Here is a 19,279-nt window from a genome sequence, read left to right as displayed (position 1 = left end):
TGTGACTCTGTGTGTGATGGACTCTGTGTGTGATGGACTCTGTGTGTGACTCTGTGTGTGTGACTCTGTGTGTGTGACTCTGTGTGTGTGACTCTGTGTGATGGACTCTGTGTGATGGACTCTGTGTGATGGACTCTGTGTGATGGACTCTGTGTGATGGACTCTGTGTGATGGACTCTGTGTGATGGACTCTGTGTGATGGACTCTGTGTGTGTGACTCTGTGTGTGTGACTCTGTGTGTGTGACTCTGTGTGTGTGACTCTGTGTGTGTGACTCTGTGTGTGTGACTCTGTGTGTGTGACTCTGTGTGATGGACTCTGTGTGATGGACTCTGTGTGATGGACTCTGTGTGATGGACTCTGTGTGATGGACTCTGTGTGATGGACTCTGTGTGTGACTCTGTGTGTGTGACTCTGTGTGTGTGACTCTGTGTGTGTGACTCTGTGTGTGTGACTCTGTGTGTGTGACTCTGTGTGTGTGACTCTGTGTGAGCGTGCATGTGTGTTGGGTGTTTTCTAAAGAGTTTAACTTTGGGTCCAGTGCCAGAGAGTTGATGTACGCCCACAGGCTGTGGTGTCTGTCTGTCAGACTGACCTTACTCTGCAGTGTGGGCTAGGACTCCAGGGAGCAGGCGGACCGTGACACTACCCCACTATGACCACTTACACCAATAACCTAAGGAACCATTACTCACGTCCAAAGCCAGAAAGATTCCAGCCCTGGTTACATTTGTAAGCAGCCAGTTGGGTTCTGAAGGAGAGGAGAGGCGCACTCTCCCATACCGGGCACACACATGGGCCTGCCTACAGTCACCGTGGAGTGCAAATACAAGTCATGTATTTGAATATGAAAATGGCTGTGGGTTATCATATCTGCATGTATTTTATTCCTGTTTGCCTCAGCTCCTGGTCTGATCCATCAGACTGTCTATCACTGCATGTACTTTTACATAGTCTGCGCTGCAACATTGTTCTCAGACAAAACACTCACTACCTGCCCTGTCAGAGGGTCCTGTGTGGCTGTCTGTAGAGCGTGGCATTTGCAACGCCAGGGTTGTGGGTTTGATTCCTATGGGGCACCAGTACAAAAATGTATGCACTCACTACTGTAAGTGGCTCTGGATAAGAGTCTGCTAAATGACTCACTACTGTAAGTGGCTCTGGATAAGAGTCTGCTAAATGACTCACTACTGTAGTGGCTCTGGATAAGAGCATCTGCTAAACGACTGACTCACTACTGTAAGTGGCTCTGGATAAGAGTCTGCTAAATGACTCACTACTGTAGTGGCTCTGGATAAGAGCATCTGCTAAACGACTGACTCACTACTGTAGTGGTTCTGGATAAGAGCATCTGCTAAACGACTGACTCACTACTGTAAGTGGCTCTGGATAAGAGGGTCTGCTAAATGACTCACTACTGTAAGTGGCTCTGGATAAGAGGGTCTGCTAAATGACTCACTACTGTAAGTGGTTCTGGATAAGAGGGTCTGCTAAACGACTGTGTCACTACTGTAAGTGGCTCTGGATAAGAGTGTCTGCTCAATGACTCACTACTGTTAGTGGCTCTGGATAAGAGTGTCTGCTCAATGACTCACTACTGTAGTGGCTCTGGATAAGAGTGTCTGCTCAATGACTCACTACTGTTAGTGGCTCTGGATAAGAGTGTCTGCTCAATGACTCACTACTGTAAGTGGCTCTGGATAAGAGGGTCTGCTAAATGACTCACTACTGTAAGTGGCTCTGGATAAGAGGGTCTGCTAAATGACTCACTACTGTAAGTGGTTCTGGATAAGAGGGTCTGCTAAACGACTGTGTCACTACTGTAAGTGGCTCTGGATAAGAGTGTCTGCTCAATGACTCACTACTGTTAGTGGCTCTGGATAAGAGTGTCTGCTCAATGACTCACTACTGTAGTGGCTCTGGATAAGAGTGTCTGCTCAATGACTCACTACTGTTAGTGGCTCTGGATAAGAGTGTCTGCTCAATGACTCACTACTGTTAGTGGCTCTGGATAAGAGTGTCTGCTCAATGACTCACTACTGTTAGTGGCTCTGGATAAGAGTGTCTGCTCAATGACTCACTACTGTAGTGGCTCTGGATAAGACTGTCTGCTAAATGACTCACTACTGTAGTGGTTCTGGATAAGAGTCTGCTAAATTACTCACTACTGTAGTGGTTCTGGATAAGAGTGTCTGCTAAATTACTCACTACTGTAGTGGCTCTGGATAAGACTGTCTGCTAAATGACTCACTACTGTAGTGGCTCTGGATAAGAGTCTGCTCAATGACTCACTACTGTAGTGGCTCTGGATAAGAGTGTCTGCTCAATTGACTCATGTAAATGTAGACGGCTGTTGAGCTTTGGAGTGGTGGCGGAGGTGGCACTACACACGTCTGATGGTCAACCGTGTCAGTCAATATGCACATGTCCCATTTGTTTTTCCAGATGAGGAGAAGCAGCTTGTAGAGGAGGTGTTTAACAACGCTGTAGACTGTCTGTCTGACGATGACAAGAAGCTGCCTCAGGTGGGTCGGTTGATTTGAATATCATTAAATATATATATACACACACACACACTGAAAAAAGCCTGATTTGCTTGTTTGCCATACATGCTGTTCTCACTTAAATCAGTGATTTTGTTAGCCTTCTGGCGCCTTGTAAGCCATTTAAAACTTCCCCCATTTCCGTCAGCGACCACGCAGCCATTTCATGCACGCCACACAGCCATTTCATGCACGCCATACAAAGTCAATAGAGGCAGAAGAAATGTCTCCTGTCATGTTGAACTCCACTCTAATAAAGTCTGTGTGAATTGGGTCTCCTTGATGTGTGGTCATCCGTGGCTATTAGAACTCTAACACACGAGCCACAGCAAAGAGCAACGTGAAGAGCTTGTTCTGAAATGGTTCAGCTTGGTGACATGCTGAGATATTTTGGAGGTTCTGAAAGTGGATTCTTTATAAGAGGGAGCCTGTAAAAGTTTCCACCACTCTCTCTGTGGTTCGCGCAAGTGGTTTTGATTACAAACACACACAATATTTCCTTATTTCTCTATCCCTTTATACCGTTAGTTCAGGCTGTATAGGATTTGTTCTCCTGTGGTTGTTTCTGATTGTGTAGTTTTAGCAGGCAGCCTAGCGATTAAGACAATTGGGACAGTAACCGAAAGGTTGCTGGTTCGAATCCTTGATCCGACTAAGTTAACCTGTCAACGTAATCCCTTGAGCAAGGAACTTAACCCTAATTGTTCCTGTAAGTCGCTCTGGATAAGAGCATCTGCTGAGTGACAAATGTAAAATTCTACTGAGCGGTGGTCGTTGGTTTATAGTGTAGTAGAGCTGTCAGAAGGCTGCTGCATTTTGAAGGCTGGCTCAGGGGGTCTGTTAATGGTCACAACCATGTGTGTGGCTCTGCTAGGGTCAGAGGAGGACAGAGTATTTATATTCTTCAGATGGATGGCTGGCTTAAGCTAGTGTGAACAGTAAAACAAAGAATGTTTTACATTTTGATCTGACATCGTTGTATGGCTTCACTGATTTCTAGATTGTCCTGTCTTTGACATATGTTAGTGTGTCTTTAACAGGAAACGTGTTATATTAATCAAATGACTGATTATTATTGCTGTGTTTCCAGGTAGAGAATGTTCTACCACTACTGAAGAGAGGTATAGGGATTCACCACGGGGGACTGCTCCCCATCCTGAAGGAAACCATTGAGATCCTCTTCTCTGAGGGGCTAATTAAGGTAGGCCTTGCCGGTCTGGAACTTACCTGGATCTCACTTCAAATTATACAGAACGTTGTCATTCACTAGAACCCTTTTCACGCCATCACTCCCACCCCAAACATACTGTGCTGGCTTGGATATTGTCATTTCCAGCACGGTTCCAGCAACTATTATGGATCCAACCAGACTAGCACAGTACACCTCGGCTAATCTCAGCTCAATAGGGTGAAAAGGCTATAGCCATTTCTGTGTGTTTTAAATTGGAGTGAGTTTGCTAAATGTGATGTTGTTGATCCTCTCTCCTCAGGCGTTGTTTGCCACAGAGACCTTTGCCATGGGCATCAACATGCCTGCCCGCACCGTCCTGTTCACCAGCGCACGCAAGTTTGACGGCAAAGACTTCCGATGGGTAACACACCTTTTAATGAGCCAGGCTCCTGCTGGGTAACAAACCTTTTGATGAGCAAAGGCTCCCGCTGGGTAACACTCGTTTTGATGAGCAAAGGCTCCCGCTGGGTGACACTCGTTTTGATGAGCCTGGCTCCCGCTGGGTAACACTCGTTTTGATGAGCCTGGCTCCCGCTGGGTAACACTCGTTTTGATGATCCTGGCTCCCGCTGGGTAACACTCGTTTTGATGAGCCTGGCTCCCGCTGGGTAACACTCGTTTTGATGAGCCTGGCTCCTGCTGGGTAACACTCGTTTTGATGAGCCTGGCTCCCGCTGGGTAACACTCGTTTTGATGAGCCTGGCTCCCGCTGGGTAACACTCGTTTTGATGAGCCTGGCTCCCGCTGGGTAACACTCGTTTTGATGAGCCTGGCTCCCGCTGGGTAACACTCGTTTTGATGAGCCTGGCTCCCGCTGGGTAACACTCGTTTTGATCAGCCTGGCTCCCGCTGGGTAACACTCGTTTGTTGAGCCTGGCTCCCACAGACCTGTGATTGTAACACGTTGGTAAAGACAGGGTCACTGCATTATGTTAGTGACGGACTGTGTCCTCATGGGGACGTTTTTCTTCATTGTAAGTTTCATCACTCCCTGGAATGATTAATAGCCTTAATTAGGTTCAACTCAATACCCACGTGTCTGTGGGTAATTTCTGCTATGTTGCAACCAGATTGACGGATGAGCCCAGGGTTAACTTCATGTAGTGCAGCGCTCTTCTCTCTTAACAGGTCATATTGAGGGTTCATCATTTCCGTTGTGTGTGTGTGCATTGACGCCTTTATAAGGCCACGGAGGGAGCACAGAGGGAGCTGGGAGTCTCTGGCGTAAGATAAACAGCCACGTTTTGTTTATGTGAGGAGTTGGGGGCCACGGGGCCGGCCGTGAGTCAAGCTGTTGGGAATGAAAGGGCCAGATCATTACACCTCTGGCTCGGAGAGGGATGGGGGGAGAGAGGGAGAAAGGATGAGGAGAGAGGGAAAGGGAAGCGGCTGTCCAAGAGGCTTGCAAAGAACATCTGGTGTGGTTAAACTGGTGCCAGAACACCACGCATGCAGTCAAGGCTTCCCTTCTCCTCCCCTCTTCTCTCCTTCCCTCCCTCAGTAACAAAACAGAGAGCAGAAATCCAGGGCCTCTTCGTGGGGTGACTGCTCCCTCTTATCTCGCTCCATATGCTCATCTTTCTCCATCCCTCCTTCCTTCCCTTCCCCCTCAGAGATTTATGAGGAGAGGACCGTCCAGAGCCAGTCTTATAATCAGGACCTTATGATGTAGAGCACCAAAAATGCCCAAGAGATTATGATTGAATCTGCATGACGAAGGTATCAACAGAGCTGTTCGTGTTAGTTTCGTGGCAGAGAATGTTTATACAGTTAGAGATGAAAGAAAATCTGTTGATTAGCCTAATCAGGGCCATGTGTGTCATGCAGCGTTAGTAAAGCAGAGGGTTTTAAAGCCAAGGGGCAAATCAAGGCCTTCCAGCTCTCCTCCATGTTAATGTTCTGAAGAGGTGTTGCAACGCCAGGGTAAAGTTTCAAGTTTTACTAGTCGTATGTATGGGATACACATGGTATACACCGTCCAACGAAATGCTTACTTGCAGGTTCCTCCTCGACAATGCAACAACAATAAAAGTGAAGAATATGATCATAAAGTAAATGGCTCAGTAGAATATAATAAACATTTTAGCATAAGTATCAAATCAAGTTTTATTAGTCACATGGGTGCCAAATACAACAGGTGTAGAGTTTACAGTGAAATGCTTACTTACGAGCCCCTAACCAACAATGCAGTTAAAAAAATATATAAGAATAAGAAATAAAAGTAACAAGTAATTAAAGAGCAGACGTAAAATAACAATAACGAGACTATATACAGGGGGTACCGGTACAGAGTCAATGTGCGGGGGCACCGGTTAGTTGAGGTAATATGTACATGTAGGTGGCGTTATTAAAGTGACTATGCATAGATGATAACGGAGAGTAGCAGCGGTGTAAGGGGGGGTATGCAAATAATCTGGGTAGCCATTTGATTAGACATTGAGGAGTCTTATGGCTTGGGGGTAGAAGCTGTTTAGAAGCCTCTTGGACCTAGACTTGGCACTCCAGTACCGCTTGCTGTGCGGTAGCAGAGAGAAAAGTCTATGACTAGGGTGGCTGGAGTCTTCGACAACTTTTAGGGCCTTCCTCTGACACCGCCTGGTATAGAGGTCCTGGATGGCAGGAAGCTTGGCCCCAGTGATGTACTGGGCCCTACGCACTACTCTCTGTAGTGCCTTGCGGTCAGAGGCCGAGCAATTGCCATACCAGGCAGTGATGCAACCAGTCAAGATGCTCGCGATGGTGCAGCTGTAGAACCTTTTGAGGATCTGAGGACCCATGCCAAATCTTTTCAGTCTCCTGGGGGGGAATAGGTTTTGTCGTGCCCTCTTCACGACTGTCTTGGTGTGCTTGGACTATGTTAGTTTGTTGGTGATGTGGACACCAATGAACTTGAAGCTCTGATCCTGCTCCACTACAGCCCCGTCGATGAGAATGGGGGCACAGGGACTATGGTCTGCTTAAAACTTGTTGGTATTACAGACTTCGACAGGGAGAGGTTGAAAATGTCAGTGAAGACACTTGCCAGTTGGTCAGCGGATGCTCGCAGTACACGTCCTGGTAATCTGTCTGGCCCTGCGGCCTTGTGAATGTTGATCTGTTTAAAGGTCTTACATCGGCTGCGGAGAGCGTGATCACACAGGCTTCCGGCAACAGCTGGTGCATCTCATGCATGTTTGTGTTATTTGCCTCGAAGTGAGCATAGAAGTAGTTTAGCTTGTCTGGTAGGCTCGTGTCACTGGGCAGCTCTCGGCTGTGCTTCCCTTTGTAGTCTGTAATGGTTTGCAAGCCCTGCCACATCCGACGAGCGTCAGAGGCGGTGTAGTACGATTCGATCTTAGTCCTGTATTGACGCTTTCCCTATTTGATGGTTCGTCGGAAGGCGTAGCGGGATTTCTTATTAGCTCCCGGGTTAGAGTCCCACTCTTTGAAATCGGCAGCTCTAGCCTTTAGCTCAGTGCGATATTGCCTGTAATTCATTGCTTCTGGTTGGCGTATGTACGGTCGGTCACTGTGGGGACAACGTCGTCGATGTACTTATTGACGAAGCCAATGACTGATGTGGTGTACTCCTCAATTCCATCGGCGGAATCCCGGAACATATTCCAGTCTGTGCTAGCAAAACAGTCCTGTAGCTTAGCATCTGCTTCATCTGACCACTTTTTATTGATTGAGTCACTGGCGCTTCCTGCTTTAATTTTTGCTTGTACGCAGGAATCAGGAGGATAGAATTATGGTCAGATTTGCCAAATGGATGGCGAGGGAGAGCTTTGTATACGTCTCTGTGTGTGGAGTAAAGGTGGTCTACAGTTTTTTTTCTCTCTCTGGTTGCACATTTAACATGCTAATTGAAATTTGGTAAGACAGATTTAATGTTCCCTGCATTCAAGTCCCCGGCTACAAGGAGTGGCGTCTCTGGGTGAGCGTGAGACTCAGCATCAGTCTGTGGTGATATATTGACACCTACGAAAAATACAGATGATTAACTCTCTTGGTAGATAGTGTGGTCTACAGCTTATCATGAGTTACTCTACCTCAGGTGAGCAAAACCTTGAGACTTCCTTAGATATTGTGCACCAGCTGTTATTTACAAAAATACATAGTCCGCCGCGCCTTGTCTTACCAGACTCCGCTGTTCTATCCTGCTGATACAGGGTATAACAAGCCAGCTGTATGTTGATAATGTCGTCGTTTAGCCACGACTCAGTGAAGCATAACATTTTACAGTTTTGAATGACCCGTTGGTTGTTTAATCTTCCTCGTAGGTCATCGATTTTATTTTCCAAAGGTTGCACGTCTGCTAGCAGAATGGAAGGAAGTGGGACTTTATTCGATCGCGTACGAGTTCTCAGAAGGCAGCCCTCCTTCTGGCCCCTTTTTCTCTGCCTTGTCTTCATACAAATGACGGGGATCTGGGCCTGTTCCCAGGAAAGCAGTATATCATACACATCAGGCTCGTCGGAGTTGTTAAAGGGAAAAAAGGATTCTGCCAGTCCGTGGTGCGTAATCGCTGTTCTGATTTCCTCAAGTTATTTTCTGTCATATGAGACCGTAGCAGCAACATTATGTACAAAATATATATTTTTAAAATAATTTACAAACAACGCAAAGCAAGAGGATATGTAAAACGTCAGCCTTGTTCTCCGGCGCCATCTTTATAATACAAGAATTACAATTTATAATATTTACACATGTTTGGGGGATTGGCCGCAAGTAGTGTAAATGTTGCATAGAAAAACCCAATCTACCTTCAGGAGCATACTCCAGCTGACTGTTCGAGCTCCTAATTGGTTCAGAAAAAAGTATTTGTACATGTAGACCTCTAAAAGAATCCTTCCCATGACATTCTGTACACATTGGTTTGAATGACTAGAAACTGAAATAGTTTTCCTTGTTTCATTGGTCCTACACGTTTATTCTGCTCTACATTACATCTTTGTGTGAATGTTGACGTGCTGTGTGTGTGACCATATTAATGAGTTGTGCGCCTCTCTCTCTCTCTGTTAGATCACGTCTGGCGAGTACATCCAGATGTCTGGCCGAGCTGGCAGGAGAGGGATGGACGAGAGAGGCATTGTCATCTTCATGGTTGATGAGAAGATGAGCCCTGCAGTGGGGAAACAGCTGCTCAAGGTACTACTGACTCCACAGACTGCATACTGGGGCTTTTAAATAACAGCCGTGTGTGTCTGTGGAACATATTCTTAGAGATGAATGATTAATCATCATAGTTTATCTCCATGTGTATACTTTGTGTCAATACACACACGAACCATTGGGATGCCTAAAGTGTTGGCATTGATATCTTCTTTAGACGTTATACAGTGTATGTACTAAGACATGTGTTATGAGTCCCTGTAGACTTTGGCCAGTTGTAAAACCCGTTCAGCACCAGACCAGTAACTCTTGGAACGTTGCAATAATCCTAACCCCTGTTGGGATGATGTCAAAATGGTTCTCGTGCCAACACAGCTCCCCGAGTGTTCTCAAAACGACTCAATTTCTCCCCTCCACACGCTGTCCAAGTGACATACAGACTCTGCGAATGATTGCCATGAGGGGGTTGGGGAGATTAAGGGATTTACAATCACAACCTGAGCCAAGACCCTCATATCCTCCTGAGCTGCAGTGGGAGAGTGAGTCAGTCGTTTTAGGGTTGTCTACTGGGTCATAGAGCTCCTTCCCGGCCCTCGGGTCGTTTACGAACACGCTCCACAGCCGAACACACACAGGCGTGTGCAGAAAAACACTTCTCTGAACCGTTAGCAACTTCCTGACCCACGGGTCATTTACAAACTCACTCAGCTGTAGCCAAACACTTCTCCTAAACTTTAGGGAGCCATAATCAGGTACCTAAGGACTCTTGGTATGATTAACTGACTTACACGTTCAAACCTCAACCCCCTTCCTGATCCATTTTTGGAGTTCTGTAGAAGTTTTGCATAGGGAGTCATGATATGACCAGGGACGTCTGGAGCCTTGGTTTGATTAACAGGCTTGCAGGCCTCAAACTCCAAACCTTAAACCTCTTTCTCTCCATTTAGGGGTCCTGTCGTGTTAAAGTTGTCTCTGGGATAACAGTCAGTCCTCCATGTCTCTGCTCTGGTACCTTGGGTTGTTGGTCCTGGGTTGAGATCCATTTAGGCTTGCACAACTGGGTCTTTAATGGGCCAAGGGGCGGTTTAACACATGACAGATTAATGGCAGGGAGTGAGATGTCTCATTTTAAATGATTATCTGGCCCCGCTGGAGATCTCATTTCTCTTCTGACTATTCTGTTGTAATCGCTCACTAAGACTTTCGATTGCGCAAGAAAGTATCTGCGAAACTCAAACTGCCCTTGGCTTTGTTGACGAGTGGTCTCAAAACAGTTGAAACGATAACGAAGTGCATTCCCCGCCATTGTTTCGGTAAAAAGCTGATGGATGGGGATGGAGAAATGTAACCACTCATAAATTCATAAAGCTATGGATGCGTGTTTTTCAGGCTATATTTGGTTTGTTTACATGTACATTGTTTACTAACATTGGAGTAAAACAAGCTTATATTTTGGGTTCTGATGGAGTGTGGCAGCTCATGAGGCATTTAGAAGTTATGTTCTAAAAGAATCAATGGGTATATATCATTAATTTAGAACTCTGGAAATGGATGTAGCAACTGCTGATTGCCCCTTTAAGTCCCTCACCAACAGCTGGTATTGATTTCAATGGGAGGGTCAAACTCCATGTTCGTGTTTCATTCTCTCACCACAGGAGTTGTCAGAGTAAGACGTGATGACAATGTTTAACTGATTCAAGATCTGTTCAGTTTAAACTGTACCATGAGATGCTCAGCTCTCGTTATGACATGCATTGATTCGGGGTTGTAGTCAAACCCTTCATTTCAATTCAGTCAGTTGATCTGAAATTCCGATGTTCCTCATTGAACAGCAAGACTTAGTCTTCTGTACCGTATGTTCACCGAGTTACTCATTTTTCCTTATGACAGTATGTCTACTGAATGACCATATTCTTAGGACTGGGTGATATGGCCTAGAAATCATATAAGATTATTTTCAAACTTATGGGTGATTCACAATATACACTATACACTGCATTCGGAAAGAATTCAGACCCCTTGACTTTTCCACAATTTGTTACTTTACAGCCTTCTAAAATATATTTATCTCACCAATCTATACACAATACCATATATAATGACAAAGCAAAACAGGTTTCATACATTTTTACAAATGTATAAAAAAAACATGTACTGAAATATAACATTTACATAAGTATTCAGCACTCAGTACTTTGTTGAAGCACCTTTGGCAGCGATTACAGCCTTGAGTCTTCTGGGTATGACGCTTCAAGCTTGGCACACCTGTATTTGGGGAGTTTCTCCCATTCTTCTCTGCAGATCCTCTCAAGCTCTGTCAGGTTAGATGGGGAGCGTCGCTGCACAGCTATTTTCAGCTCTCTCAAGAGATGTTCGATCGGGTTCAAGTCTGGGCTCTGGCTGGGCCTCTCAAGGACATTCAGAGACTTGTTCCAAAGCCACTCCTGTGTTGTCTTGGCTGTGTGCTTAGGATCCTGAGTGCTCTGGAGCAGGTTTTCATCAAGGATCTCTCAGTACTTTTCTGTGTTCATCTTTCCCCTGCCGCTGAAAAACAATCCCAAAGCATGATGCTGCCACCACCGTGCTTCACTGTAGGGATGGTGCCAGGTTTCCTCCAGAGCGTCCTTTAGGTGCCTTTTGGCAAACTCCAAGCAGGCTGTCATGTGCCTTTTTACTGAGGAGTGGCTTCTGTCTGGCCACTCCACCATAAAGGCCTGATTGGTGGAGTGCTGCGGAGATGGTTGTCCTTTTGGAAGGTTCTCATCTCCACAGTGGAGCTCTGTCAGTGACATCTGGTTCTTGGTCCCCTCCCTGATCAAGGCCCTTCTCCCCCCGATTGCTCAGTTAGGCGGGGCCGCCAGCTTTAAGTCTTGGTGGTTCCAAACTTCTTCCATTTGCGATTGATGGAGGCCACTGTGTTCTTGTGGATCTTCAATGCTGCAGACATTGTTTTGTTACCTTTCCCCAGATCTGTGCCTTGACACAATCCTGTCTCGGACCTCTACGTACAATTCCTTCGACATCATGGCTTTGTTTTTGCTCTGACATGCACTGTCAACTGTGGGACCTTTTTATATAAACAGGTGTGTGCCTTTCCAAATCATGTCCAATGAATTGAATTTACCACAGGTGGACTCCAAGTTGTAGAAACATCTCAAGGATGATCAATGGAAACAGGATGTACCAGAGCTCAATTTCGAATCTCATAGTAAAAGGTCTGAAATACTTATGTAAATAAGTTATTTGTTTATTTTTTAAATGTGCAAAAATTCTAACCTGTTTTCGCTTTGTCGTTATGGGGTATTGTGTGTAGATTGATGAGGGGGAAAAAACATATTTAATCCATTTTAGAATAAGGCTGTAAGGTAACATGTGGGGAAGTGGTCTGAATACTTTCTGAATGCGCTGTAGATACAAAAGTATGTGGACACGCCTTCAAATGGGTGGATTCAGCTTCTTCAGCAACACCCGTTGCTGACAGGTGTATAAAATCGAGCACACAGCCATGCAATCTCCATATACAAACTTTGGTAGGAGGATGGCCTTACTGAAAAGCTCAGTGACTTTCAATGTGGCACTGTCATAGGATGCCACCTTTCCAACAAGTCACTTCGTCAAATTTCTGCAATCCTAGAGCTGCCCTAGTCAACTGTATGTGCTGTTATTGGGAAAGTGGAAACGTTTAGGAGCAACAACATATCAGCCGCGAGGTGGTAAGCAACATAAGCTCACAGAATGGGACCACCGAGTGCTGAAACACGTAGTGCATAAAAATCGCCTGTCTTCGGTTGCAACCCTCGTTACCAAGTTCCAAACTGCCTTTCGAAGCAATGTCAGCACGAGAGCTGTTCGTCGGTAGCTTGATGAAATGGGTTTCCATGGCCGAGCAGCCTCACACAAGCCTAAGATCACCATGCGCAATGCCAAGCGTCGGCTTGTGTGGTGTGAAGCTCTGTGCCATTGGACTCTGGAGCAGTGGAAACGCTTTCTCTGGAGTGATGAATCACACTTCACCATCTGGCAGTCTGACGGACGAAACCGCGTGTGGCCGTTGCCAGGAGAACGCTATCTGCCTGACTGCATCGTGCCAACTGTAAAGTTTGGAGGAGGAGGAATAATTGTCTGGGGCTGTTTTCCATTGTTCGGGCTAGGCCCCTTAGTTCCAGGGAAGGGCAATCTTAATGCTACAGCATACAATGACATTCTAGGCTATTCTGTGCTTCCTACTCTGTGGCAACAATTTGGGGAAAGCCCTTTCCTGTTTCAGCATGACAGTGCTCCCGTACACAAGGCGAGGTCCAACTGGTTCGTAAGTTTTTAAACATGTGTCTTTAAGCTCACTGTTTGATGAATTAAGACACAAATGACTCGAGGGAGCCAGAGATCAGTAAAAAAAACTATACGTGTCCCGGCCATTCTCCTCCTGCCCCGCTGGCTTTTCCAGATTCTGCCGTTACTCTCCTGAAGTTGCCAGTAATAGGCTACACAAGGAATCGGGAAACTGTGTCATGTGGAATGCCAATTTATCTTACCATTTTTACCGATGTGCGTGCAAATTATGGTTTTCAAATGCACATTTTCATTTAATTTATAATACCGTCTTATCTTAAAATCATTGTCATGAGGTTAATGGAAATTCTATCCAAATCTAAATGAAAATGATACAATCTTAAAAGTTAATTCTATTGCCATTGCCAGCTATGCAAAAATAGCCTACATAAAGCCAACAAATAACTGCAGCCTGTGGGTAGAAAATATCCTGATTTAAAAAAAATACATGTCTTTATAAATCACATTGGCTACACATGGCCTCCCTGTCTGCAACAAACATGAAATATTGTATCAACTATTCATTTTGGTCCAGCACTAGCAAATTTGCAACATGGTGTAAAATATTCTGGGCCTTCAGTTTCCAGCACCAGTGAGCTCGGAACAGACACAGTTGTAGGCTATTTGTGCAAGGGATAAGAAGCAGTGCTTGACTTGGGCAGGAGCTCACCAGAGCTGAATACCAACACCACCTCAAATGTTCTACTGCTTGAGCTCCTGTTCCTTTTATTGAAGCTCCTGCACCTAAATATAAACCGTACCAGCACCCGAAATGAGTACCGCAATCTTTCAGTCCAAGCCGAGCACTGATAAAATAGGCCCACCTGATTACTTCTTATGGCGTTTTAACTGGATCAGAGCGTAACATTTTTCCCTTTCACCCTGAGTGGTTATTGAAAGGCTGAGGGCTGCATAGATGTTTTCAAATACATTCAGGAACTATTATCATTCTCAATGGATGTAAAAACAGACTTTGTTTGCTTGCTGTTTGAGTTGAAGAAAACATTACTTTGAGAAGCTCCACAGCTCATTAGTGGTTGTGGTTTAAGCCAATCAGAAATACTATCAGATCCCTATATTTACATGCAGGCCTACTTCTAAGCGTAATCAGGTGCCTACTTCTAAGCGTAACCATACTCATCGTTGTGCAAAAAAATGTATCCACTCCGACAATGAGAAGGGTAAAAGGAATTATATTGAATGCGTTAACAGAAATGACCGTAACCAAGAAAACATCAATTAAAAGAATGAATATTACTGTACTTCCGGTGATATATGTAATGGGGAATTGATATACAGTAACAATCAAACGCAAACAATTCACACAACAATGAAGTTATGAAACAATGAATGTACACACATTGTTAGAGGAGAGTACATTCCTAGAGAGAAGTGCATTGTGTATCTGTGCACATGATCAATCCGACGTCAGCATTTACTGTGATATAGCCAACAATACTGAATGAACACTTTTATTTTAACTTAATATAATACATCAATAAAATCAATTTAGCCTCAAATAAATAATGAAACATGTTCAATTTGGTTTAAATAATGCAAAAACAAAGTGTTGGAGAAGAAAGTAAAAGTGCAATATGTGCCATGTAAAAAAGCTAACATTTAAGTTCCTTGCTCAGAACGTGAGAACATATGAAAGCTGGTGGTTCCTTTTAACATGAGTCTTCAATATTCCCAGTTAAGAAGTTTTAGGTTGTAGTTATTATAGGAATTATAGGACTTTTTCTCTATACCATTTGTATTTCATATACCTTTGACTATTGGATGTTCTTATAGGCCCTATAGTATTGCCAGTGTAACAGTATAGCTTCCGTCCCTCTCCTCGCCCCTACCTGGGCTCGAACCAGGAACACATCGACAACAGCCACCCTCGAAGCATCGTTACCCATCGCTCCACAAAAGCCGCGTCCCTTGCAGAGCAAGGGGAACAACTACTTCAAGGTCTCAGAGCGAGTGATGTCACCGATTTGAAATGCTATTAGAGCGCACCCCGCTAACTAGCTAGCCATTTCACATCGGTTACACCAGCCTAATCTCGGGAGTTGATCGGCTTGAAGTCATAAACAGCTCAATGCTTGAAGCACAGCGAAGAGCTGCTGGCAAACGCACGAAAGTGCTGTTTGAATGAATGCTTACGAGCCTGCTCCTGCTTACCACCGCTCAGTCAGACTGCTCTATCAAATCATAGACTTAATTATAACATAACACACAGAAATATGAGCCTTAGTTTCCAGATTTGACGATAATAATGACCTATCATTTCGAAAACAAAACGTTTATTCTTTCAGTGAAATACGGAACCGTTCTGTATTTTATCTAACGGGTGGCATCCCTAAGTCTAAATATTGCTGTTACGTTGCACAACCTTAAATGTTATGTCATAATTATGTACAATTCTGGCAAATTTATTACGGTCTTTGTTAGGATTAAATGGTCTTCACACAGTTCGCAACGAGCCAGGCGGCCCAAACTGCTGCATATACCCTGACTGCTTGCACGGAACGCAAGAGAAGTGACACAATTTCCCTTGTTATAAGAAATTCATGTTAGCAGGCAATATTAACAAAATATGCAGGTTTAAAAATATATACTTGTGTATTGATTTTAAAGAAAGGCATTGATGTTTATGGTTAGGTACACATTGGTGCAACGACAGTGCTTTTTTCGCGAATGCGCTTGTTAAATAATCACCCGTTTGGCGAAGTAGGCTGTGATTCGATGAGAAATTAACAGGCACTGCATCGATTATATGCATAGCAGGACAAGCTAGATAAACTAGTAATATCATCAACCATGTGTAGTTATCTAGTGATTATGTTAAGATTGATTGTTTTTTATAAGATAAGTTTAATGCTAGCTAGCAACTTACCTTGGCTTCTTGCGGCTCTCGCGTAACAGGTAGTCAGCCTGCCACGCAGTCTCCTCGTGGAGTGCAATGTAATCGGCCACAATCGGTGTCCAAAAATGCAGATTACCGATTGTTATGAAAACTTGAAATCGGCCCTAATTAATTGGCCATTACGATTAATCGTTTGACCTCTAATGTTAACATCAGAAGCATCCTCCCTAAGTTTGTTTTATGAACTGCTTTAGCACACTGCCAATCCGGATGTCTTAGCCGTGTCTGAATCCTGGTTTAGGAAGACCACCAAAACCCCTGAAATTTCCATCCCTAACTATAACATTTTCCGACAAGATACAACTGTCAGCCTCCCGGGTGGCGCAGTGGTCTAGAGCACTGCATCGCAGTGCTATGCTGCGCCACCAGAGTCTGGGTTCGCGCCCAGGCTCTGTCGCAGCCGGCCGCGACCGGGAGGTCCGTGGGGCGACGCACAATTGGCTTAGCGTCGTCCGGGTTAGGGAGGGTTTGGCCGGTAGGGATATCCTTGTCTCATCGCGCTCCAGCGACTCCTGTGGCGGGCCGGGCGCAGTGCGCGCTAACCGAGGGGGCGGGTGCACGGTGTTTCCTCCGACACATTGGTGCGGCTGGCTTCCGGGTTGGAGGCGCGCTGTGTTAAGAAGCAGTGCGGCTAGGTTGGGTTGTGCTTCGGAGGACGCATGACTTTCGACCTTCGTCTCTCCCGAGCCCGTACGGGAGTTGTAGCGATGAGACAAGATAGTAATTACTAGCGATTGGATACCACGAAAAATTGGGGAGAAAAGGGGATAAAATTTAAAAAAAAAAAAAAAAAAAAAAAAAGATACAACTGTCAAAGGGGGCGGAGTTGCAATCTACTACAGAGATGGCCTGCAGAGTTCTGTCTTACTATCCAGGTCTGTACCCAAACAATTTGAGCTTCTACTTCTAAAAATCCACCTTTCCAGAAACAAGTCTCTCACCGTTGTCGCTTGCTATAGACCACCCTCTGCCCCCAGCTGTGCCCTGGACACCATATGTGAATTGATTGCCCCCCCCATCTATCTTCAGAGCTCGTGCTGCTAGGTGACCTAAACTGGGACATGCTTAACACCCCGGCCATCCTACAATCTAAGCTTGATGCCCTCAATCTCACACAAATTATCAATGAACCTACCAGGTACACCTCCAAATCCGTAAACACGGGCACCCTCATAGATATCATCCTAACCAACTTTCCCTCCAAATACACCTCTGCTGTCTTCAACCAAGATCTCAGCGATCACTGCCTCATTGCCTGCATCCGTAATGGGTCTGCGGTCAAACGACCACCCCTCATCACTGTCAAACGCTCCCTAAAACACTTCAGGGTCAGGCCTTTCTAATCGACCTGGCCCGTGTATCCTGGAAGGATATTGACCTCATCCCATCAGTTTGAAGATGCCTTGTTATTCTTTAAAAGTGCCTTCCTCACCATCTTAAATAAGCATGCCCCATTATAAAAAATCAGGAACAGATGTATAGCCCTTGGTTCACTCCAGACCTGACTGCCCTTGACCAGCACAAAAACATCCTGTGGCGTACTGCACTAGCATCAAATATCCCCTGTGATATGCAACTTTTCAGGGACGTTAGGAACCAATATACACAGGCAGTTAGGAAAGCTAAGGCTAGCTTTTTCAAACAGAAATTTGCATCCTGTAGCACAAACTCAAAAAAGTTCTGGGACACTGTAAAGTCCATGGAGACTAAGAGCACCTCCTCCCAGCTGCCCACTACACTGAGGCTAGGAAACACTGTCACCACCAATAAATCCATGATAATTGAGAATTTCAAAAAGCGTTTTTCTACGGCTGTCCATGCTTTCTACCTGGCTACTCCTACCCCGGTCAACAGCCCTGCACACCCCCCCCCCCCCCACACACAGCAACTCCCCCAAGCCTCCCCAATTCTCCTTCACCCAAATCCAGATAGCTGATGTTCTGAAAGAGCTGCAAATTCTGGACCCCTACAAAATCACCTGGGCTAGACAATCTAGAGCACAGGTGTCAAACTCATTCCACGGGGGGCCGAGTGTCTGCGGGTTTTCGCTCCTCCCTTGTACTTGATTGATGAATTAACATCACTAATTAGTTAGGAACTCCCCACACCTGGTTGTCTAGGGCTTTATTGAAAGGAAAAACCAAAAACCTGCAGACACTAGGCCCTCCGTGGAATGAGTTTGACACCCCTGATCTAGAGCCTCTCTTTCTAAAATGATCTGCCGAAATTGTTGCAACCCCTATTACTAGCCTGTTCAACCTCTCTTTCGTATCGTCTGAGATCCCCAAAGACTGGAAAGCTTCCGCAGTCAGCCCCCTCTTCAAAGGGGGAGACACTCTAGACCCAAACTGTTACAGACCTATATCTATCCTACCCTGCCTTTCTAAGGTCTTCGAAAGCCAAGTTAACAAACAGATCACCGACCATTTTGAATCCCACTGTACCTTCTCCGCTGTGAAATCTGGTTTCCGAGCTGGTCATGGGTGCACCTCAGCCACGCTCAAGGTCCTAAACCATATCATAACTGCCATCGATAGGAGACAATACTGTGCAGCCATATTCATCGACCTTGCCAAGGCTTTCGACTCTGTCAATCACCTCATTCTTATTGGCGGACTCAACAGCCTTGGTTTCTCAAATGACTGCCTCGTCTGGGTCACCAACTACTTCTCTGATGGAGTTCAGTGCGTCAAATTGGAGAGCCTGTTGTCCGTACCTCTGGCAGTCTCTATGGGGGTGCCACAGGGTTCAATCCTCGGGCTGACTCTCTTCTCTGTATACATCAATGATGTCGCTCTTGCTGCTGGTGCTTCTCTGATCTACCTCTACGCAGACGACACCATTCTGTATACATCTGGCCCTTCTTTGGACACTGTGCTAACTAACCTCCAGACGAGCTTCAATGCCATACAACTCTCCTTCCGTGGCCTCCAACTGCTCTTAAATGCAAGTAAAAACAAAATGCATCCTCTTCAATCGATCGCTGCCCGCACCTGCCCGCCCGTTCAGCATTACTACTCTGGATGGTTCTGACTTAGAATATGTGTACAACTACACGTACCAAGGTGTCTGGTTAGACTGTAAACTTTCCAGACCCACATTAAGCATCTCCAATCCAAGATTAAGTCTTGAATTGGCTTCCTATTTTGCAAAAAGCAACCTTCAC

At 45.3% G+C, this 19,279-nt stretch overlaps 1 protein-coding gene across 1 annotated transcript in view; it reads left to right on the top strand.

The window, feature by feature from the left end:
* LOC139537948 (exosome RNA helicase MTR4-like) overlaps positions 1–19,279 on the top strand; it is a 69,535-nt gene that overhangs the window by 14,653 nt on the left and 35,603 nt on the right. The window contains exons 11-14 of the mRNA XM_071339860.1: positions 2,445–2,524; positions 3,633–3,743; positions 4,033–4,134; positions 8,778–8,903. Coding sequence (XP_071195961.1) covers positions 2,445–2,524; positions 3,633–3,743; positions 4,033–4,134; positions 8,778–8,903 — 419 coding nt within the window. The remainder of the gene's footprint in view (positions 1–2,444; positions 2,525–3,632; positions 3,744–4,032; positions 4,135–8,777; positions 8,904–19,279) is intronic.

The sequence above is a fragment of the Salvelinus alpinus genome, chromosome 1 (genome assembly GCF_045679555.1).
Source record: "Salvelinus alpinus chromosome 1, SLU_Salpinus.1, whole genome shotgun sequence".
In the NCBI taxonomy this organism is placed as follows: Eukaryota; Metazoa; Chordata; class Actinopteri; order Salmoniformes; family Salmonidae; genus Salvelinus; species Salvelinus alpinus.
Note: the sequence above shows the minus strand (reverse complement) of the source record. Positions and strands in the feature narration are given on the sequence as shown.